The following is a 24580-nucleotide window of genomic DNA, read 5'->3' on the forward strand; positions in this document are numbered from 1 at the left end:
CCTGGGTTCAAATTTGACTTCAGACACATAACGCTCACTAGCTATGTGACTCTGGTCAAGTCACTTAACCCCAATTGCCTCACCAAAAAGAAAAAAAAATTTGACTATTAAAAAGAGATGAGAAACTAAGATAGCTTGAGAGGGATGGTAGGGTCAGGTGAAGGCTCTTTCAAGAAAAGAGAAATCTGGATCTGTTTGTAGATTGCAGGTTAAGGGTACAGTGTATAAGGTGAGGTTGAAAATTAGAGATAGAGGAGAGAAAAGGGGCAAGTTCCCAGAAGAAATAAAAAGGGGGATGAGATCAAAGGAATGAGTAAAAGAGGAAAGAAGGGCTTTTTATTCATCCTCTGAGATTGTAGCAAAGGGAATGAGAGATTGGGAGGGATGATGTTGAGATGTTTTGAAGTTTGGGATTCTGGAAGGAGAGGATAGGTGACAGATGGCCTCAGTTTTTTCAGTGATTTATGAGGTGAAATCATTTGAAGAGGTGTGGAAAGGTAAAAGGTAAGGTATAAGTAGCTTGAGGAGAAAATTTTGGTATAGACACCATGGAAAAGAGGTTGGTCAGTAGCTCCCCTCACTATTTTTCTATCCTACTCTGTTTCACTGGCTCCAAAATCTGTGCTTCGAGATATGACTATCTCCAGGTGTGCTCATATGCCAGTTTGTGGGAGGTAGGGGGTGGATTACATGCTGCTTTTGATTAAACACATCACTGTCAATCAAATAGGAAATTGCCATGAAGACTAGTGCCTAAGTTATACTGTTATCTGGTATAGCAAATAGGATCTATTTTAAAACTTAATAGTCCTGCTCTGCTTTATGTTTAGTATATATGTGGTCACTGTTGTAATGCTAGTCAAAATTGGCTAATGTTAGAGACATTCATTTTATAAAGTTTGACCAAGCTGGCCATTGTAAGGAAAATAAAAGCTCTGCAACTACAAACATCTGCAGCTGCAAGTGAGCATCGTGGTATGAAATAATTTATTGTTAATGGTGTGCCTGTTAAGTAACTTTTAGTGACTTTTGCTGCCATTGGCTGTGTGCTGTGTTTACAAATTTGAGTATCTGCTAATGCTGTGTAACTGCTATGCTGAGAAGATAACAGTTGATATTGTTGCTTGCTGAAGGAACTTGATTCCACTAGTTGTAGTAGAATGAGAAATGAAGCCACTAATGTAATTACCAACATTTCTTTGATTTTTTTTGAATAGTAATAAATATGACTTAAATCAGCTTTTTTTTTTCTTTTGGCAGTCTATATAATTTTTTAACCTTTGGTGTTAATGTAATTGTGGATCCTGTATTGGCTGCTTTGTAGTAACATGATGGAGCTTTCAAGGAGTTTGAATTTTAAAGTTATTCTTTTCATATTCCAGAGTAATAAACATTGACAGCTTCTGACTCTCATTCAGTCTGTCTGTCTGTCTCTTGACTCCACACCTCACCTGTCTTGGGGCCTCTTTATGAGTGTGGAGACTTCATGAACTATGCTTTTGCTTATTTTTCTTGGTATTTGGTAATCTTTTCTTTATGGGAGTACTTTTTCTTTTGTTACTTGGTGATAGCTATGAGAGTTGAAGACATTCTAGGAGTATGAGCATTTGTCATAAACTCTGAGGAAAAAACCATTGGGTTGGGTAGTGAAATACTGAAGTTTACTAAAGGGTAGATTTAGTTCTCTTAAGGGAGGCTTTACCTCACTGGGACTGAAGTGTGTTGCATTCTCTCTTGATTTACAGGAACCTGCAAGCAGCTATTGGAGCCTACTATGATTTTGAGAGTCCAAACATCAGCGTGCCCTCTATGTCCTTTGTTGAGGATGTTACCATAGGAGAAGGGGAATCGATACCTCCTGACACCCAATTTACAAAAACATGGCGGATACAAAACTCTGGTAAATGTGTGGCCAGGGAGTTTCCCTCGCCCACAACTTTTGGTTTCTCCTTAAACTAAAATTTAATAAAAATTAAGAGGTAAATGTTTTAACTTGAGCTATATGATTGTGTAACTTTGTTTTTTTTCTTCTTAAACATGGTACAGCATTTTCTTGTACTGCCATGATGAACAAAGGTCAGTGCCTTAAAATATCAATGTCCCTGACTAGGAAAAGAAATCGAGGTCTTCTCCTACTCTCTTCCACCCAACCACTTGTGACTTGGCAGCATATAAACATTTGAACTTTCATGTAGGAAATGGAAAAGAAAGAGAAGCCTTGTATGTGCTAGTGACTTCACCTGCTTCTGCTTCCCATTTTAGTTCTGCTCTAATTAGTCTTCACCTTCAGGGTTATTACCAGTGTGTAGTAGAAAAGGTGTCTTTTTGAGGAAAACTGGGTGGTTGGGAGTGTCAGTTAACAGCTATTCCTTTAAAAGTTCTTGTCATTTGGGACTACAAGGATAATTCTGTAAACTGTTCACTAGGGCCTGAGTACTTGTCTGTGATTTTAAGACAAGGGATGGTCTTACCTCTGTGGAAGAGGGACCAAAAATTCTAGGAGTTTGCCTATAACCAGTAAAGAAGGAAGATAGGGTTGGAAAACAAAATTTCATTGTATTGAATGGGCTGCTTTGTAGAAACATCCTAACTTTAAGGAATGTTAATTGTACTCCATTTGTTAATAGTGAATCTAAGTACCATTTAACTACTAGAAATCTCTTTTTACTGACCTTTTTTTTTTTAAATTTGAATTGGGATTTTATTTCTTCAAATCTTGTGCCTGCTCAGTTAGCTAATGAAAGTACTTTGAATGAGTGAAGTCCTAGTAAAGTGGCCTCTAAGTAAGTAGCCAGTTAATGAGGACTCTTGGAGAAGCACTGAGTGAGATGAAGCTCCTTAAAAGGAAGGGCAAGATTTAATTGAAACTTGTGGAGAAGACAGTAATGCAATTCTAGGAAAATGATCTGATGTGAGATGAAGCAAAACTCTGGACTCTCAGAACAAACCCAGAAAGAGATTATGACAATGGGACCTCCTTTAGTTTTTGCTTGTCTTTTTGATTAAGGAAAATGGTAAGAAAAAGCAAAACCAGAAGACTAGTAGAGTGAACTCATCTGTCTTAACCATCATGTATAGTATTTCTCACATATTTTAGAAAATAGTCTTGATTTGAGGGATCAGTATAGTTGATGAATAAGAAACTTGAATTAATACTGCTTTATAGGTGGTGCTTGTTTTTTAGAATAATACATCAGCTATAATGCACATGGTAGCTTATGTGGAGAGGGGAGGGTCAGATTTATGTAATTTTCTTGAGACTCTTGTCCTTTTTTTTTTCTTTACCCATTCTGATTTCTTTGTCAGCTTCCTTTGAGGAAACTCCTTCTGCCACTGCTGACCTGTAACTGTTGTTTCACAACAATTTGGGAGTTCCCTGGGACTGAGGGAGGCTGTGACTTGCCCAGGGCCACATAGCCAATAAGTGTCAAATGAAAGCTTTGAACCCAGATGTTGGTGACTCAGAGACTAGCCCCTCTAACCACTAAATGTTACCTCTCTAATTTCTTTTGTGTCTGTGCTGATTTCCATACTTGTTTCGAATTTAATAATATTAGAAAGGTACTGGATAGAGAGCTGGTCTCCTAATCAGGATGATCTGGGTTCAAGTGCTGCCCACTGACATGTACTAATTGTGACCCTGACAAAGTCACTTAATTTCTCAGTATCCCAGGCAACTTTTTTAAAAGTAGGAAGTGAAGGTGTTTGCTTACATTTATAGAGGACATTTCTTTATGGGGACACTCCCTATGTCAATAGAATCACCAGTCTGGTCCCTATCTCCAATATCACAATGGTTCTGCCATTTGGGTCCTCATCATTTCTGCCTTGAGTAACCTTATAGCATTGATGATTTACTATGTTAACTAATCAAAAACTAATTCAGTTGTCTTTGACAACTTTCTTTATTATGAGAGCAGCTTTTTAGAAGCCATTTACTTTTCTTTTTTCAAAAATTAGACTTTTTCCCCCTCCCAAATTAAATTGAGACATTTATTTTAACCAATGGCTTATGCTCAAAATTTTGGAGCTCCTATGAGCTTTTAGTTTTAGCACCTAGGACAGTGCCTGACACATAATAGGTACTTTATAGATGCTTGGCAGCTTGATTGAGGTTTTTTTTCTTTTCTTTTTTTCTTTTTTGGCTGGGCAGTGGGGTTAAGTGACTTGCCCAGAGTCACATAGCTAGTGAGTGTTACATGTCTGAGACCGGATTTGAACTCAGGTCCTTCTGAATCCAGGGCTGGTGCTCTATCCACTGAACCACCTAGCTGCCCCAGATCGATTTTTAATCCATGAGCTTTTTGGAGTTCCTTTTAAGGATGTTTAATACTGTGTTTCAGGAAAATGACCAAGTTTATGAAAGTCCAGATAAAGTTTTGGTTAGGCAGTTAGCTGGTTGTTAGATTAATTGGGAAAGTAGTGACAGCAGTGGCTAAAATGTCAAATTGTGAACTGGATGAGGGATCTGAACTCTTGGTTTTGGCTTGACTTTCAGGGCCTGTATTTGTGCACCAGATTTTTAAATGAGCATTGAGAATTGGACTCCTTGCATTTGAATTTTTTTTTCCCAAAGTGAAAAGGGTTACTTGAGACTAAAATTTGTTTCTTCAGCTAATTATGCAAATGTGATTTTATTTTTCTAGAACTTTGTCCATTTGTAAAATAGCTTTGTAGAGTTACCCGGATTGTTCCTGTTGTGGAAGAACCGATTTAAAGGAATGCATGCAGTTTGAAAGAGCTGTGATTTCATGCAGAATTTCAAATTGCAATGTACTGGAGCCCTTTGATATTTTAATATTTTGGAGTTGGGGCAATAATGTGCCACTTTGGATTGCTTAGCTCCTCTGGTTTTTTTATTATACTTATTAATAATGCCTTTTATTCTACTTCTAGCATCCAGATCATCATGTTACATGCTATAGCCTGCTTGCATCCACTTATGTTTTTCTGTTATCGTTTGGGTTATTTCTAATTTTAATTCTTAAGAGATTTTATTGGTCATTGATTCATAGGCATAGTGTCCTTGGAGAAATGTTGTTAGAGAGAAGGGCTTTTACAACTAAGAGCAGTTTGGGGATCCTTGAATGTGGTGTCTTAATGAATTCAGTCCAGCCCAATTTATTTACTCTTATTCAGCTCTGAGTCTATCTTATTACTCATTTGCAACACTAATCTAAGCTATACATATTGATACATTAATTCAGCAGATATGCCATCATCTGGGTGTAATATCTTTGATATGCTTTGTTTTTTTCACCCCAGTATTTGTTTGGACCAAACTCAGAGAGACAGCTAGATGGTGTAGTAGAGAGAGTGCTGGGCCTGGAATCAGGAAGACCTGATTTCAGATCTGGCCTCAGACAGTTTACTAGCTGTGTGGTCCCGGGCAAATTACTTCAGTTTCTTCAACTGAAAAATGGGGATGATAGTCTTGAAGGGTTGTTGTGAGAATCAAATGAGATCGTATTTGTGAAAGTACTTAGCAAGTAATGTGCTATATAGATATGTGTTCCCTTCCCCTTTCCCTTCCTCACCATTCCCAATATTACTGCGGATTTCACTGAAGAGGCTTATGGTGTTTGGGGAAAATCAGTGCAGCTTGTACATTGACATGTACAAATAGAAGATTTGGAGACTCTTGCCATAGGAAATTTCCCTTTTGTTGAGACTTAATTATGGCTAGTTTAGCTTTTAGTTTTGTTTAGACTTTATTGTACAGATAATCTTCCATGACATTGGTGAATACCTGTAGCAAACATGTATCTTTCTCTCTTCCTTTTTAACATGTCATTTTGGTGTTCAGCAGGTTGTTTGACAGATTAATCTCTAGAGTTGGACCTTTTGTGGAATTTTATATAATTTTACTGTATATCTGAGAGATATTTGTCTAAGGAAAGCTTTCAAGATTGTATTTTATTCTACCAAGTCAAATGCTTAAAAAAAATTCTGTACACCTTATAGTCATATGAATATAAAGATGTAGTCTGTTGTAAAAAATCATGCAAAAGGCTGACTCCTCTCTTCTTGTTTTTGTGAAGTTTGTATTCAATGTGCACAGACCCTTTTCATAAAAATTTTATGTAGCTAAGAAAGAAATATAATGCTAAGAAAGGAAGTATGTGGGTCAATAATTGCTAATGTTTTCTTGGTTACTTAAATTTAAAAAAAATGGATGCCTTTTATTTGTTATATTATTCCCATTTGGCTATGTCTATACTGGAAAATACATTTGCAGCCTTCCTTGTCATAAAACAGTTAAGCAAAAATGGCCAATATGAAGGGGTGTGTGTGTGTGTGTGTGTGTGTGTGTGTATGTGTGTGTGTGTGTGTAGGGGAAGTGTGAAAGAATGATTTGTGGTCTTTCTCATTCTTTTGGAATCAAATGACAATTGATTGAAGCACTTCAAAAATTATTGCTTCCAGCACAGGTTTTTTCCATAAATACTTGTTAAGGTCTAGCTGCTATTCTCAGTTTTATAATAAATTCTGTTATAATTAATTCACATACATCAGATACTAAGATGGAACTAATGCCACATTTGGACTCTCCCACCATTGTTAGCAATGAGAACACATTATTAAAAATGTCAGCAGATTGGTTTAATTTCCCATCTTCATATGTTCTTGGGATAAGCCAGCTTAACTGGATTTTATACCAAGATCTCTGTAAGCTCCTTTTTTTTTTCCCCTCAGCTGTTTCTTTAAACTATTTTTGAAGTATATACTGTATATTAGTATATACTGCTTATAATCTGTCATTTTCCTTGGTGTAATATCTTAATGGGGTCTTTTTTGGGGTGGAGGGTTAGGCAGTGGGGTTAAGTGATTTGCCCAGGGTCACACAGCTAGTAAGTGTCAAGTGTCTGAGGTCGGATTTGTACTCAGGTCCTCCTGACTCCAGGGCTGGTGCTCTATCCACTGCACCACCTAGCTGCCCCTGGTGTAATATCTTACAAATAAGCTTTTACCCTGAAACAGGCATCACCATTGTTCACAGAAAATGTTTCCTAGTTAGAATAAGTTTCTAGGTTCTTTGAGCTTTTTTGTGAACTGGGCTACTATTAGGTTTGAATTAAAAATTATCCAAAACAAAATGCCAATTTTGTGATTCTCCTTATTCTTATACTTCCCAGTGTTCAGGGTCTGACAAGCAGCTGCTTTTCCATGAGATTGTTTTATATCAACTACTTTTCCCCTCCTGAATATATACTTGGCAGGTCACCAATGTCCTGTATAATACAGTAGAAATAACAATAGTACTGGTGTGTGTTCTTAGTGTATTTGCAGTAGTGCTGTCACTGATTATTTTGCCTTCTATTCAACAGAAAGGTTTGACAAGCACAATTTTTGCTTAAGGAGACACATCAAAATACAAAACCCATCTCTACAAGAGGCTTTCTCCTTTAGTTACATCTTCTACTACCATTTATGGTTTGGGGTAGAAGCCAGAGGAACTCCACTTTGGATTAAAACTGTGGAACTTAATTCTTTGTCCTCAACTTTGTATCTTTTTTCAGTACTAAGTATCTCAAACTAAGCTAGTCATTGAAAAAAAATCACTACAGTTTGAGGAATTTGAGTATAAACCATAGATAGCTATGTAGATAGAGAATTATGTAAAGAAACATTATTTCCAGATTAGTTATTTTAGTAATTTCCTTGTTCTAGACTTTGCTTTACCCCTCAGAATTTATTTATTTCCGATCTAAGAGTTTCTCTTCTTGATTTTCTAAGTTAGTATTCTCATATGAGGTATCTTGATTCTAAACCTCCTACTCTAAGCTAGATCCCCCTTCTTCTAGTCTACTTTGATCACCAAATAAAGTAGATCTGTCTAAGGCCCTTCAATTAAAGTAGAATCATCTCTTAGTCTTAATTTTCCTTAGTCTTGTAGCTCTAAGATTTGGCTGTTTATCACCAGCTTTCTGGATGTTATTCCAGCTTTCTAGCCTCTTTACCTTACCTCCAAATTATCTGGCCTTTTCAGGCTATTATCGTTATACCTTCTTTTCTCTTATAGCTCACTAGTTTTTATTGTATAGGATGTCTAGGTCCAAAGGTTTTGATCTGCCAGATAACTTCCAGTCATTGGAATTAATTGCTTCCTTAGAGACATAAGCCTCAGGCTTCAGAGTAATGCATGTAAGTGGATGGAGAGGGCTATTGGTGATGGAGGCTTCCTGTCAGTCATGTTGTGACTCTGAATTTTTAACCAAATTGATACTTTGTAAATAAATAAAAATATATTCTAAAAGCACTGTTTATGTGTCTTCAGAGGATCTTTGCCAAAGCTTTTTGTTGTTGTTGTTGTTGTTGTTATTGTTGTTATTTGTACCATATCCTAGGGGATTGTTGGCCAAAGCCTCTAGGATCTCTCAGTACAGCTTGGTAGTAGTAGCATCTACATTAGTTGCCAGAACAATAGCACTGGACTTTTTTTTCTCTCTACTAATTTGTCAACTCCAAGAATGTTGACAATGTGGCTCTCCTACCACATTTCTGCCTAGGATCTCTCTACTTAGAGGACACAGGAAAGGAATAAAACCAATAAAAATTGTTTAAATGGGAAATATGGATGTAACTTGGTTGTCCCAAGCCCTCAGCAAATCAGGATGGTTCATAATTTGAAGAATCAAAGATGAGCAAAGTGACAGTTTCACTTTAAGGGCATCTTAAAAAGTTGAAGACCATATAGTGACTATTGAATAATAAATGAAGCCACCAAAGGTTTAGCAATGTGGTTGGATGACATGTAGACCCTTTGCACCTGCAGTTTCTTAGTGTAGTTAATGATGATGACATATCCTGGGCTTGTTAGACTGTTGATTTCTTTATTCTTGAGCATTTGTTTTACTTCTGCTTGTGTGTCCTCTTGAGGATGTGAACTCTTTTATTGATATGAGGTTATTTGCCATAATGCTTGTTCTTTCTGGCTGATTGTGGAAATGGTATAGTCCTAGGATATAAACAACTTGTGTGTATGAAGGAGACTCTATTTCAGGTTGCAGGCATGTTGCAAGCCACACCAACCATGGAATCACTAATGTCTTAACATTTTTCTTTTTGTTTGAACTCAGGAGCAGAGGCTTGGCCACCAGGGGTTTGTCTTAAGTATGTTGGGGGAGACCAATTTGGACATGTGAACATGGTGATGGTGAGATCGTTAGAACCTCAAGAGATGGCAGATGTCAGTGTCCAGATGTGCAGTCCCAGCATAGCAGGAATGTATCAGGGACAATGGCGTATGTGCACTGCTACAGGACTCTACTATGGAGGTGAGTCTGTCATGGTAACCCTAGATGAAGAGCGTTCTCATTGCTCATAGAACCTACTTGTGCAGCGTCTTTTAAACAATCCCCAAATATAGAGCCTAAAATAAATTTAGAGTAGAATAAACTCTAACACTCTACTCCATGTGGGGCAGATTTATTCCCTTTCACCTGGATAATTTGATTTAAAGTTAACTTAGTATAAGCAAAAGAAGTATCCTAATGTGCTATGCTATGTATTGCTTATTATTATTATGCTTATCACATAAGGTGTTAGGTGCTATACAGAATACAAAAGTCATAGTCTCCATCCTCAAGGAGGTTAATAGAGACCAGCCATACCAAACAGACATATGGGATAAGTATAGTTTTATGTAAACATCTACCAAGTGGCATGATAAGAACATTTATTTCTCTTCAGTTTTTTTTGCTTTTTAGTGCTTTTAGATGAGAGGAAATTGGTGTTATATTATTTATATTATTATTTTATTCCAAAGATCATTCTTTATCTTGTTTTCTGTAGTCCCTGAGGATTGTAGTCTTCAGGACTTTGTTTGCTTTTAGTGAAAAGTTGGGAATAATTATCATCATTCTGTGTAATATTAAGGTAGGTTTTTTTTTTTTTACCAATACCGGAGGCAGTATAGGCCTCCATTATATATAATATAAGCATTGTGGACTTTTAGGGATGGAAGGAACCTTAGGAGCTCACCTAATCCATCCTTTCCTCTAGGCCAGGCCCATTCTTGAACATCTTTAAAGAGGTGAAAATATATCTTGTACCCAAAAATCATTTTTTAATTAAATAGAACTGTCTTTTGGGGGGGGGGCGCAACAGGGTGACTGTTTAACAGGCTTAGTCTTCACAGGATCAAAATGTTTAAAATGGAAAGGACCTTACGGATTGTTTAAGTCTAATACTCTCATTTTGCAGATGAGCAAACAGATCTGTGAAGTAAAGGGTTTGCCTAAGATCTTAGAGGTCCTGGTTTGATGCCAGGTTCTCATATCTTTGCATTGAACCATAGTGGACTAAGTCTTAGAGGGTCTGATTTTCCTTTGTTAAATACTATCATATTTCTGTAATAGTAGCAATCATAAAGTAATTTATTTTTAATTTTTTGACATTTACAGAAGAGTTTCTTGTCTTTTTTCACTTTAGTTAGGTTGAATTAGATGGCACATTTTAAAAATCCTAGGTGGTACAATGATTGGAGACCGGTATCTGAGGTTGGGAACATCTGAATTCAAATGTGGCTTTAGGCACTTATTAGGTGTGTGCCTTAGGCAGGGCACCTGTTTGCCTCAGTTTCCTCAAACAGTAAAATGGGGTTAAAAACAGCATCTATCTTGCAGCAGGGTTGTTATAAGGGTCAAATGTCAAATGAGAACCATTGTAAAGTGTTTAGCACAGTGCTTGATACACAGTAAGCAATATATAAATGTTAGCTATTATTATTACAGTTGTCACTTAACATTTATGGGGGTTAGGGATGCAGGACCCCTGTGAGCCTGAAAAACTTTGAATAACTCTAGGTCCCATTCCAAACCTTTATTTTTAATAATTCTGATCAGATTTTAAACACAAAATAAGTAAAAAAACACTGTAGCCATAAAAAAGTTGCAGTTTCTATGAGGAATTAATATCTCATACATGGTGTAGTATCTTTGCAGCTGCTGGTGTAGCTGCAACAACTGCTTCATGGATTTCCTTCTCCAAAGCAAAGATCACTTCAGGAGAAAATCATGTGACTGTTTCTGGATAGTAGAGAGACAAAGAGGGAGCATTCCCCAAAAGAGTGCTTAGTTTTTATTTAGTGCATTGAAAGTTTGAACAAAGTGTAAGTGTTTATAATTTATGAATGTTTACATATATACATATGGTAGTAAAAGATAAAATAGAGTAATTTACAATATTTATGCATTTATGACTTAGTGAATTTTTTTTAGTTTTCTTTATATATGTGCATCATTTGCGATTTTCCACAGTACATCACAAATCTACAAAAATTCCATTTAATTATTGATGGCCAATCCGCTAATAACCCATAACCACAAATCTGAAACCTACAAATGTCAAGGGATAATTTATGTTTTAGCTATTAAGCAGTGTTTCTTACGTGAAACCTTTCCTGATCCCCAAGTATCTCTGATCTCACTTGCCAGCTTTGAATTTACCTTATATTTACTTTGCGTATGAGGCAGTGTGGCACAGTGGAGAGGTAGTTGTTCTCAGAACCAGGAAGGCCTGGCTCAGTTCCTGCCTCTGAGATCCCCTGGCTGTGTTGCCCTGTCAGTGCGCTAGTCCAGCAGAGTCAAACTCAAACAGAAACAGATGCCTGTGGGCCACACACTGACTCAGAAAGCCACAAAGCAACATTATCTGTGGTTTACAATACTATTTTGTTGAACATTTACTAAATACATTTAGATCTGACTCCTCTATGAGTTCAGGGCCTCAGGCAGCCTTGCCCCTTCTCTGGTCTTACCTTGCATTAACAGAGGAAGCTCCTTACCAGGTTCTCTCTGTACTAATTAAATCACAAGTCCAAGCCCTACCCCATGCCTACTTTGCATATATTTTCCATCTATTTGTGTCTGTACATGTTGTTGCATGTGTCCTCTACAGTGGGTATAGTGACTGGCACACACAATAATAGCTTAATAAATGCTTGTTGATTGACTGTTCTCCTCAGAGGAGGAAAAAAAAATAAGTGTGACATCTGTCATCTATAAAATGAGGTTGACTGGATGACCTCTAGTTTCCTTCCAGCTCTAAATCTGTGATTCTGTAATTAGGCTGAAGAAGATTGGGTTTACAAATGATATCTGATCTGTCAGTGAGACTGATTTTTTTTGTGTGTGTGTTAATTGTTGTTTGGTTGTTTTAGTCGTGTCTGACTCTTTGTGATCCTATTTTGGGTTTTCTTGGCAAAGATGCTGAAGTCATTTCTTTCTCCAGCTCAATTTTACAGATGAGGAACTGAGGCAAATAGCGTTAAATGACTTGCCCAGGGTCATACAACTAGTATGTCTGAGGCTGGATTTGACTTAAAGTCTTCCTGACTCCAGGCACAGAACTCAAACCATCGTGCCACCTAGCTGCCTTTGAGGGCCTAAACGAGGATAGTTGTGGTGTGAATGGATGTAGATAGACATGACAAATGTTCTGGAGATAAAATTGACAACACTTGGCAACTGATTGGTTATGTGTGGATTGGATGAGAGTAATCAGTGACTCTATTATCACAGCGGTGACCCCAAGTTTTTCCCTGAAGCCAAGGCCCATCATTTTTTAACACCAGTAGTTTGGTGTCGTCAGGTCAAAGTTGGTGGTTACTCAGAAGGCAATATGGAGATTCATTGTGGGCATAAGTAAGTTATTGTTCATTTGTTTTCAGTCATGTCCGACTTTTCATGTCCCCATTTGGGAATTGGTTCTGTAGATGGTAATCAGAGCTGTATGTCTGAAAAAGGAGATGGGCCATTCATGTAGCTTTTGATAGCTACATAATGGCAAGAAGGCTAGAGGAAGCCCCCTAGAATGTTGAATGTTTATGGGAGGATCCATGTAAGAGGAGGAGAAAATATAGATGTGATCTGCATTGTTACAGGGAATTCCTATGTTGATAAGATTACAGGCCTGTTGGAACATGAAAATACATACCATTGGAAGGTTTCCTATGTAGTTGATGTACATTATTTCACTTGATCCTCAAAACAACTTTGTGAAGTACAGGGAGCGTCACTCCATTTAAGAAAAGCATAGCTCTTTACTCATGTATACATTCATATTCTCTCTCTCTTTAGTTTGAGCTAATTTTTCTTTTTAGTTCACAATTTCATCATCCCTGTAGAGAATTAAAAGGGGAATTAGAAGAAAATACATCTTCATTACAACATTCTAATTCTGTTTTTGTTGTCTTTGAAATACATCATGTAAATTTTAAGCCTTTGTCACTATTAATATATATATTAACTTTCATTTTACTAATAATGCTACTGTGTATTTGCTGTTAATGAGATGTACTGATGTTGATGATAGTTTAAACGACAGAAGCAACTTTGTAAGCAACAGTTTGAATTTTATGTTAGGTTTTATTAAAAATAACTTTATTATTAATCTGTCACTCTTTGGTTTGAACCTTCATGTTGTTTTTGTAAAGTGAACACAAGCTACCTTGTCAAGCTTAAACCAGTTTTTTATTTTTTGTTTTATATATGCCGTGTATATATATATATATATATGTATATGTATAAATATATACATACTATATATTTTAGTTTAAAATGTACAATCAGTTTTATTGATTACTTTTGTTTTTGCATCACAGTCATTGCATGCTCTGCCTCCCATTCCAGTTGAATTCTGTCTTGTGACAAAAGCAGCTAGCATAAACAGACAGGAGAACAAGTGTTATCTGACTATTGTATGACAACATTCTGCTGTAGTATTCTCCCATGTCTCTGCTTTTAGGAGAGGAAGCTATTTTTTGGCTGAAAAAAGTGACTTTTTTTTCCACTTATAGTGGTTTTTAAAAATTGATGCCTTTAAAAAAAAAACATTTCCAATATATCCCTTCCCATCTGTCCCTCAGCAAGATAAGCCTTTTAACCAAAATTTTAAAAAGAAACAGGAAAAAAAATAATTTTGCCACAACGAACCAACACATTGACCTTGTTCTACAGTATAGGCAATATTTATACCCATTATCTCCCACCTGTACAGAGAAGTGAAATATTTTTCCTTAACTCTTCTCTGTGACCAAACTTGGTTATTAAAATTATACAGTATTCATTTTAATTTCCTTGTAATTTCCATTTATGTAGCTGTAGTCGTGTATGCTCTTTTCATTCTGCTTATTTATATCTGCATCCCTTCATAGTCTTCCCATGTTTCTCTTCCTCATCCATATTTTATTATACAGTGATACTTCATTGTTATTTACATGCCAGAGTTCGTTCAGCCATTCCCTAATTGATGGGTACCACTTTGTTTCTAGTTTTTTGCTGCCTTAAAGAGTATTATTATGAATATTTTGGTATGTATTAGACCTTTTTTTCTGTCTTTGCATTCCGTAGGGCATATATGCTGCGTAGTGAGAGCACTGTTGCAGAGTATGGACAGTTTAGCCATTTTTCTCACATGATTCCAAGTTGTTAACCAGAGCGGTGGAGAGCAAATTCTTGGTTCCATCAACAGTGCCAGTGTTCCTGTAGCCCTTCCAACATTTCCTTCTTTTTCTGAAAGTTCATTGCCTTCCCTAAGAGTACATTCTGAAATTTTGTTTTGATTTGTTTTATGAGGCATTTGGAGTTAAGTGACTTGCCCAGAGTCACACAGCTTTAAGTGTCAAGTGTCTGAGGTCAAATTGGAACACAGAACACCCACCAGCTCTGGAGTCAGGCAGATCTATCTATTGTGCCACCTAGCTACTCCCATTCTGAAGTTTTCTGAAGAATTATAGTCAAGCTCACTGGCTTTTGTAGGTTTCATCCCCCCCCCTTTTTTAATATTGGGAAAACATTTTTCCTTCTCTGGTACTGCTCAGTACTTTTCCATTCCATTTCTCTATTATCTTACAAAAATCCCTGACACTGGCTCAGCAATCACATCTGCCATTTTTTCTGTTGCCTTAAATGATAAATCATCTGGGATTTTGGTGATCTTTCTTTTTAACTCATCAAGGATAGCTGGTTATTGTTTCTTCATTCATCTTAGGTTTCAAATCCTTGTTAGCCATTTTTGTACTCTTCTTTTTAGTTATTTTTAGCAAAGAAACAAAGCAAAATAAGATTTGTGCTCCTTTGCTTTGTCTCTGAGTTGTGACCATCCTGTCTGTGCTGAGCAGGGATCAGTTTGCTGCTTCCCTTGCCTTGGGAGTGCCTACTGTTTTCTGAGTCCCAGAGACACCAAGTGTAGAGACACAGTTGAGACCCCAAGTTGAGACTCGGAAGTGAGCCAAGATCAAGAACATCATACTCTCCTGCCTTGGTCACTGGAGCTATTCTCATCCACTGTTAACTCTGTACTCATTCCTTGGTAGTCCTTGTGAGACTCAATTCCAGATGGTGGAAAAACATTCTCCACCCCCACTCCTGCCCAAACCTTGCTTTTTATACTCTCATCCTCTTTCATCTCAATTCTTGTCCTCTAGTCTTTCACTGTATATGTTCCCACCTTTTCTACAGTGTCCTCTGGAATTCTCACACTATAATAAACTAAATTCCCTTCCTTCAGGCCTCTTTGTCTCATGTTTCATTCATCTTTTGCCTCCCACTGAGACCTGGCTCCCCCTAAATCAACACATCCCTGGTCTTTCTTTCTAATACTGGTTGCACCTTCTCTCGTATTTCCCAATTTAATAGTCCCAGACGTAGTGCTGGAATACTCCTTGTTCCTCATCACTACTAGACTCTACCACTATCACTGACTTAACCTCTCTTTTTTTTGTTTGTTGGCTAGGCAATGGGATTAGTGGCTTGTCCAGGGCCACACAGCTAGTAAGTTAACCTCTTCTCCTTTGAGGTTGACTATATATCACCGAATCCTATTTCTGGTAGCTGTTATCTAGCAATCTCCAGGACATTATTGCTGCTTTTTCAGTGAGCTTAACCTGACTCATCTCCTTTTTTGTTCCAACTCCTGCCCTCATACTAGGTGACTTCAATAAACATATTGATATTCACTCACATATCCTAACCTTCAAATTCATCAATAGACCTATCTCCCAAGACTTACTTTTCTACTTCCCCTCAGGTACACATAGTTATCTGTCTATCACCCCTAAGCAGTCTACTTCCAAAATTACCATATCTGATAAGTTTCGTGTCTTTATATTTTGCTTTATTCCTCCTGAATTTATTTTTTTGTCCTCACTTCAATATGCAATCTGTCCACCACTCAGTTTTTTACCAGGCTAGACCTCTGTCTTCTGTTCTTGAATCTTCTACTACTTTTTCATATTCCTTCTTATGCCCTGTCAAACCTCACCCCTGGATTACTCTTACCACTTGGCTCCCACTCTCAACCGGGTGAGAAGTCAGGAAATTATGTTGATTGGGTCCATTACAAATTTGTGTTATCTAATTAACTAGGCCCTCCCTGTATTAAAGCAATCCTTTTACTCTTCCTTAATTGGGTGTACTATATACCATTGTGTGTCTCCATAATGGTTATTCCAAAATACTCCTTTCTTCCAGTCTTCTCAAGGCATACCCTTCCCCAGCCCGCAGATAAGTGCTTCACTTCCTAAGTCACTACAAAAGTTGAGGCACTTCACCTTAACTTTCACTCTCTTCTAAACTCTTCACAGTAGATTCACTGACTGGCTTTCAGTTTTTATCACTCAATTGCAACTGCTCTCTCCACTTACCAGTAATCTCTTAATTACCAAATTAATTGCCTCTTCACTGTCTTTTCTCCTACTTGTCATCTCTGTAACATTTGACAGAGTTGACCACCCTCCCCTACAGGTTACTTTCTCATGTCCTAGGTTTTCATGACATTTTTCTTTTCTGGTTCTTCTCCTTATGTAAGAACATACCTTGACTCATTCATCATTCATGTCATGTTCTCTCTGTGGATTTCTCTCATGACTATGTCTTGGTCACTCTTCTGTTTTCTCACTCATTAACTTCTGTGAATTTGATCTCTATACCAGAAACTCTCAGATCTACATATCCAGCTGTAGTCTCTCTCCTGATTTGCAAGCCTGAATAATGAATTACCCATTAGACATTTGTATGTCTAATATGTATGTCTTGCTAAGTGTCTTAAGCTGAGCTTCTTTCCCTGAAAGCCACCCCTCTTTTGACCTTTCTAGTCACCCAGATTCTCAACATTAGTGCCACTCTTCATATATCCAATCAATTGTCAGACGTTATTTCAGCCTTTGCAATATTTCTTACATATATATTCCCTTCCATATATATTCCTTCCTCATCACTTGGCCATTTTGCTGCTGTTTTTGTTCAGTCATTTTCAGTTGTGCCCGACTCTTTGTGACTTCATTTGGGATTTTCCTTGGTGAAGGTACTGGAGTGGTTTGCCCTTTTCCTCTCCAGCTCATTTTGCAAGTGAGGAAACTGAGGCAGACAAGGTTAAGTGACTTTCCCAGGGTCACACAGTAAGTGCCTGAGGTCAGATTTGAACTCATGAAGATGAGTCTTTTTGACTTGAGTCCTGGCATTCTATCCACTGTTCCACTGGGCTGCCCTTGCTTGGCTCATAGTAGGCCCTTAATTAATGCTTATTTTCTTCCTTCCATCCAATCCAAAATAATCCAACAAGTATTATTTAAATACCTATTCTATGCCAGTCGCCATGTTGGGCACTGAGGAATACAAGGACAAAATGAAAAGATGGTTTTTGCTTCAGGGAGCTGATTTTCTTTTGGAGGAGACTGACTCTAGGCCTAGTTGTCTACTCAGCCACTAATATTCTCATCACCTTTCCCCTGGTTTTGGCTTTTTATTTGGTTTCTTTACCTAAAGTCTCTCCCCACTCTAATCTAACCTCCATGCATTTGCCAAAATAATCGTGATAAAATGTAGGGCTGACTATACTACTCCTTTTCAGTAAATTTCAGTGGCTTCCTCTTACTTCTAGGATCAGGAATAAATATTATTCTTTGGCATTTGAATCTCTTTCTAACCTGGTGCTGCATACTTTTATCTAGCTAAATGGCTTACTTGCTGCTCCTCATCTACGGCATTCTATGTTGCCATGCTTGGAGTATACTTTTTCTCCCCTCAGAACCCCTGGTTTTCGTTACAATTTGGCCCAAGTACCACATTCTCTGTAGAACCTTTCCTGATTCCCTTGAGCTGCCAGTGAACTCCCTCCCAAAACTTATTTTTAGAATAGAAGCCCCTTGAGGTCAGGGACTGTTTCATTTTTGTATTTGTTACTCCCCACCCCACTCCCACTCCACCCTTAGTATAGAGCCTTGGCACATAAGTGCTCAGTAGGTATTTTGGCTATATTCCTTCTTTTGTCCTTTTTGGGCAGTGCAGCAAAAAAGCAACCCCTCCCTACCCAGAAACCTACAACAAAGCAAACAAAAAATCAAACCTTTCTATTTTCCTGAGCTTTTTTTTTTTTTGCAAACTTCAACTTATTCTTGATACATTCAACCAGTATTGTGCTACACTTTTTTATTCATTCTCCTTTTCTTTTATTTGCATTTATCTTCTCCGTATGTTTTTTTTTTAATCTAAATTGGTTCATGAGTTCCTTGTGTATCCATATTGGTTTCTAGTTAATTCTTTCTTTTCTTCCTTGATGGCTTTTCTTTGTATTCTCAAAATTTCATTCTTTAGAATTTCCTTAAAGAAATTTAGTCTTTGAGATTATACCTATCTTCTTTTCTCTGATCCCTTTGAAATGAATTTTTCCAGAGTCTAAGATGAATGTCATTATACCGAGCTTTCTTCTACTGTCTCTCAAATTTGAAGAGGGAGTGGGCCTTTTACCCCCAAAGTTCCTGTCATTTCCATTCTCATATCCTTTCCCCCTTGCAGGTCAGATCCACCATCATAGTGGTTATCTGAATTGGTTCTTCTATCATCTGAATGATAAAATCATTAAAACAAGGCATGCTTTGCCTTTGTCAGACTTCTTTTGTACATGCCTGGTTAATTGAATTCTATCATGATTACTCTATCATACCTCTATTTCAGGCTTATGATCTATTTCTAGGATTCTTTTCCTTCTCTGTCCAGGTGGTATGTAATATATTCTGGTGATAATTTCTATCTGTCTCTTTTGATCCTCCATCATGCTTATTTCTTTTGGTCGGTCCTGCACAGCATATGGCCCGAGCTGCTTGTAGCCCACCAAAGGATTTCAGGCAGCCTGCTACTACCCACTTTCCTGTTTGTCCCAAGGCTACCAACCATTGTCACTAGTTACCTTTACTTGGAAAGTGAGCCACTACTTGGAAAGTGAGCCACTAAAAACCTATCTGCAGCCTTGAAGAAGTTTAGCTTACTTTTAATTTTGGCCCCTACCTCCTACCAAAGCAGGTACTGAAGCAGGTCTGCTTTAGGTTCTTACGCCCTCCCATGAGTTGTCTTCCTAATATGTAGTGCTTTGCCACCCTACCCCCACAATATCCTCTTGCTTGTGTCTTTTGAATAAAGTATAACCTTCCAGAGGTATATTCCAGTCCCAGTGATCATCTGATTTGACTCCTTTTCTTTCTTTTTTTTTTTTTAAATAGGCAATTGGGGTTATGTGACTTGCCCAGGGTCCCATAGCTAGTAAGTGTCAAGTGTTTGGTCTGAGGCCAGACTTGAACTCAGGTTCTCCTGACTTCAGGGCCGGTGCTCTACTCGCTGCACCACCTAGCTGCCCCAAGGACTCCTTTTCTTGTGAGAGATTTGTCTCCAGTCCATCTTGCCTGTTAGATATACTTGATACATTTGTGTGTAGAACTCTGAAGGCATGAGTTTTATTGGATTTTATCAATTTTGGGTACTTTTACTGCTAATATTATGTTGTAACTATATAGTTAGGTGGTTATACAGTTAGTCAGCTTTTTTCTCTCTCATTTTCGTTCTAATTCCCAACCCTTATGGTTAGAACTGGAATACTCAAACACAGACCAGCCCTTGTTAGTTAGATTCTCTACCAGTATTTTAAGCCATCCTCTAGAACTCTGTACCATTCCCAAACACATCTTTTTTTAACCTGCCATTCACTTCTCAGATCTGTTGTCCTTTTCTGAATCTCCTACCCCTGAGGGCAGTAAGCAAGAAAATACCACCTCTGCTTCAAGGCCTCCAATTTCTTAAAATTTTCTTAATCGTTATCAAAGCTTTTTTAGGCTCCTTCAGGCAGTATCATTTATGTCCACATGAGTTATCAAGTAGGTGATAGTCAGCTGACTCCAGGGAATAGGCAAGCCTGAGTTTTAGGTAGAATTCATTTTCACGATTACTATCACTTCTGCTCTCAACCAACCACTAATCCCAATTAACACAGCATAAGCCCAGGCAATCTAAACATTCTAGTGTTGACATTAAATATTTTATTTTTTAAAAAATTCACTAGGGGCAGCTAGGTGGCACAGTGAATAGAGTTCTGGAGTCAGGAGACCTGAGTTCAAATGCAGCCTCAGACACTAGCTGTGTGATCCTGGGCAAGTCACTTAACCGTGATCACCTCAGCAAAAAGTAAAAACAAAACAACAACAAGAACATTCATTGGTTATCTCCCCCTCCAGTTTTCTAGCTACTATACGGAGAATTTTTTAGTTCCTGTTGACAACTTGGGCCTTAATGGCAGTGTTTTGAACTCAGGTATTTAACATTGATCTGGGTCACTTATTATTTTCATATCTGAGAAATCACTGTAGTCAAAATTCCCATATATCAGATGCCATTATGATGAATGATTGTCTACAGTAGTGATTCATATATACTCTAATGTAGGCCCCATAATAGTTTTTTGATTTGTTTTTAACAAACTTCTTATAGCAATTAATTATGTATAGCAAATCCAGTAAAAGAAGTAACTTAAAGGAAGTTAGGTCAGTAGGCAGAGCAAAGGAGGAAGAACAGGGACAGCCAGAGAAAATGCCTAGAACCAAGAGTCTTTTTTGAGAAACCACCAGGAGGACAGTATCACTAGATTGAAGAGTATATGTCACAGAGTAAGGTGTAAGAAGACTGGAAAGGTAGGAAGAGGAGTTAGGTTATGAAGGGCTTTCAATGCCAAAAAAGAACATTTTGTATTTGATTGTGGGAGTTTATTGAATAGAAGGTGGTGTGGTTGGACCTGTGCTTTAGGAAAATTACTTATTGACTGAATGGAGGATGGATTGGAGTGGGGAGAGATTTGATGTAGGCATTCTATTGCAGTGGTCCAGGCATGAGGTGATAAGGGTCTGTATTAGAGTAGTGGCATTGTCAGAAGAGAGAAATGGGGGAAATGTGAGAGATGTTTCAGGCCTTGGCAACAGATTAGATGTGGGGAGTGAGAGATAGTGAGAAGTTCAGGATGACCCCTAGGTTGCAATGCTGAGGATATTTCCTTCTATAGTAATAGGGAAGGTAGGAGTTGGGGGAGAGTTTAAGGGGAAAGATGAGTTCAGATTTAGACATGTTGACTCTAAGATGTCTACTGAACATCAAGATGTCTGAAAGGCAGTTGAAGATGTGAGATTGTAGATCAGGAGAGACTAGGGCAGGATTAGGTATATTTGAGAATCATCAGCATAGAGATGGTGATTAAATATGTGGGAGCCGATGAGATCACCAAGTGAAGTAGCATAGAGAGAGAAGAGTAGGAGGCCCAGGACAGAACTCTGATGGATACCTAGGGTTAGAGGACATGATTCTGGAAGAGGATTCATCAAAGGAGAGAGAGAATGATTCCTCGTATAGGAAGAGAACCAGGAGAGAATGGTTTCCTGAAAGCATAAAGAGAAGAGGATATCAAGGAGGAGAACTTGATCAACATTATCAAAGCCAGAAGGGAAATCAAAGAGAAAGAGACTTGACAAAAGGCTGTTGGATCTGGCAGCTAAGACATCATTGGTAACTTTGGAGAAAGCAGAATGATAAATAGGAAGCCAGATTGTAGATGGTCTTTTTAATGAGTTTAGCTACAAAGGGCAGAAGAGAGATAAGATGATGATTAGTAGAGATGGGAGGATCAAATGAGGATGGAGGAGGCCTGGGCATAATGGTAGACAGGAGGAAATGTACACAGAAAGAGATTGAAACTAAGTGAAAGAGTGGGAATGACAGAGAAGGCAATGTTGGAGGAGATGGGATGGAATAAGATTTCTTAAATAAGTAGAGGGGTTAGCCTTTGTAAACAGTAAGGCTACTTCATCATGTGAAACAGGACTGAAGGAGGAGAAAGTGGCAGAGGCATGTGAGTGATAGGAAGAGGGTGCTCACAGAAAATAACCTCAATTTTTTCGGTCAAATATGAGACGAAGTTCTCAGCAGAGGGTGGGGAGGGGGAGCTATGGGGGAGATTTGAAGAGTGATGAAAAGGTTCTCAAAGAGCCACTTTGGAAAGTGGGGTTAGTGAGTTATAATAGGATTGCCTAGCAACAATGAGGACCCAGTCGAGGTTGTGTTAATACAAATTTGTAGTAATTTGTGTAACACAATCCACAAATGGATTTTTTTCTATTGTTGTTCAGCCTGTGTGTAGAAATGAGGCTGGCTAATGGTGGGAATGATCCAAAGCTAAGGCTTGGCTGGTGTAATTCGTGATATCGTAAGGGGTCTTAGAGATTCAAGAGAGGAGGACAGAGCAGAATTTGTTCATCAAGGGGTCAAGATGGGGGGGGAGAAAAGAGAGGGACTAGTGATGGGGAAGGAGGACTGGGGAGAGATGGCCTGGGAGAGAATTGAGTAGTCAAGGGACTGGAAGTCACATTGTGGATGGAGTTTTTTAAGGGAAGGCAGAGGGAGAGGTGAAAAAGCAGATTTTAGTTAGATGGGAGATTTCAGAATTCTTGAACATAGAGATGATAGATTTTCTAAGTGATGGCTTGATCGATGTTATAACTCTCTGTATGTGACTGATAGGTTGAAGAACCAAGTAGTTAGAGTATTTGAGGAAGAATCAATTTGTATGTTGAAGTTCCCTAGTGTGAGGGCAGAATCTGGGGAGGGAAGAACAATTGTGAGCTGGCTTAAACTCATTGAGGAAGAACAGGGAGTGACCGGGGATTTGTAGATACCAGCTATCAGGATTTTGATTGGTTAATAGAGATGAACCTCTTGAACTTTAGAGGAGAGCTTACTAAATGATGGAGAAGGGGTGAGAACCTGGAAGAGGCAGTGGGAACAAAAAGAATTCCAACTCCCTCATGTTGACCAGTGAGCTGAGGAGAAGGAGCGGAAAGGCAGCCAGTACTGGGAAGAGTGGCCAGGGAAGCTGCGTCATCAGAGAGAGGCCAGGTTTTGGCAATATCTAATAAATGGAAGGAGTGGGAGAGGAGAAGATTTGAGATGAAAGGAAGTTTACTGTCTGTGGAACAGGCAATCCGTATACGGGACACAGTGGGAAGGCTGTGTGGCATTTGGTTAGAACTTCGGGATGGGAAGGTTGAAAGTGATGGGGGTGATCAGGTCAGGGTGGGGTAGGAAATGGGGTTTGGATGATGATCTGCAGGATCACACAGCTAATAAATACCTGAGTGTTTCCCACTCTAGGTGCGGAGCTCTATCCACTCTACCGCCTATTACCTTAAGCTGAAAGATTTGTTTCTGTTCTGCTGTTCCCCAGTGCCTTTCACATAGCAATTTCTGAACTTGAGTTGAACCGTGAAGGAGAAGAATGTGGTATAGATCTGGAGAGGGATAGGGATGGGGAAGAGGTTTCATAGAGAAAGGACAAGCGAACTGATGTTAAGCCAATCTGAGTCTAAATCTCTGGGCCCTTTTGAACGAGTATGTTCTCATGGGATTATGAAATCCTGAGCAAAAAACTGAAAACCTAAAGGAGTGGGACCCAAGTGGTTATTTTTTGTTTTCATGACCACTGCTTATTGATTGGGACTTTTGGAAGGTGAACAGCATATTTGGTAAGTAAACAGCTGGTTAAAAAGCCAATAGGATCATAGATCAAGGCCTAAGAGACCTGAAAGGGACCCGAGAGACAAAGATATGGTGTCTGAGAGGGGGTCTTGTGTTTCTCAATTGTGGCTTAAAATAAATGGAGCACATATTCTTGTCTGAGGACTGGTGAAAATATATACTTATAGACTTAAAAAAAATTAAGACTACTTTAAATTGAAAAGAGTTGGAGATGAGGTCATCTACTTGAGTCTAACAAGCTAGGTATCAGAGACACTAGCAGCTACAGTATAGGAAGAAAAGTAGAAATAGAGAGACCTAGAAAATTCACAGGAGAAAAATATAGAAAAGAACCCAACATTAAAACCCATGACCCTATAAATAAATGTACAAAGTATGATGAGCAAATAAGTTGAAATATTCTTTTTGAAAGGAAGCAATTTTGGCCTTATAGGAATCAGTTAAACTTGATGAGGGATGGGACAAATGATTAAAATATGGTTGTTAATCAGATAATTATTAAATACTTGCTATGTGGCAGGTACCCTTCTAGAGGCATGGTAGATAATTAAGATATGAAAGAAACCCTACTGTCAAGGAATATTAGATCCTATCAGAAGAAACTTGTTCATATATAAATAGATACAAAATAAGCACAAGGTAATTTGGGGATTGGAGAGGGGTGCTAAAGAACTAGAGAAATTAGGAGAGGCTTTATTGTAGAAGGTGAGGCTTGAGATGAGTTTTGAAGGAAACAA

At 38.2% G+C, this 24580-nt stretch overlaps 1 protein-coding gene across 13 annotated transcripts in view; it reads left to right on the forward strand.

Annotated features, from left to right (window-relative positions):
- Positions 1 to 24580, forward strand: part of ILRUN (inflammation and lipid regulator with UBA-like and NBR1-like domains) — a 101085-nt gene that overhangs the window by 38050 nt on the left and 38455 nt on the right. For all 13 annotated transcript variants that reach the window (XR_013487056.1, XR_013487055.1, XR_013487057.1 and 10 more), the window contains 2 exons: positions 1746 to 1900; positions 9081 to 9278. Coding sequence is in view for 9 of the 13 variants with exons in the window: in XM_078155411.1 (XP_078011537.1) it covers positions 1746 to 1900; positions 9081 to 9278 (353 nt within the window). In the remaining 4 variants the exon portion in view is untranslated. The remainder of the gene's footprint in view (positions 1 to 1745; positions 1901 to 9080; positions 9279 to 24580) is intronic.

The sequence above is a fragment of the Phascolarctos cinereus genome, unplaced genomic scaffold (genome assembly GCF_003287225.1).
Source record: "Phascolarctos cinereus isolate Bilbo 61053 unplaced genomic scaffold, phaCin_HiC Scaffold_5;HRSCAF=322, whole genome shotgun sequence".
Lineage (NCBI taxonomy): Eukaryota > Metazoa > Chordata > Mammalia > Diprotodontia > Phascolarctidae > Phascolarctos > Phascolarctos cinereus.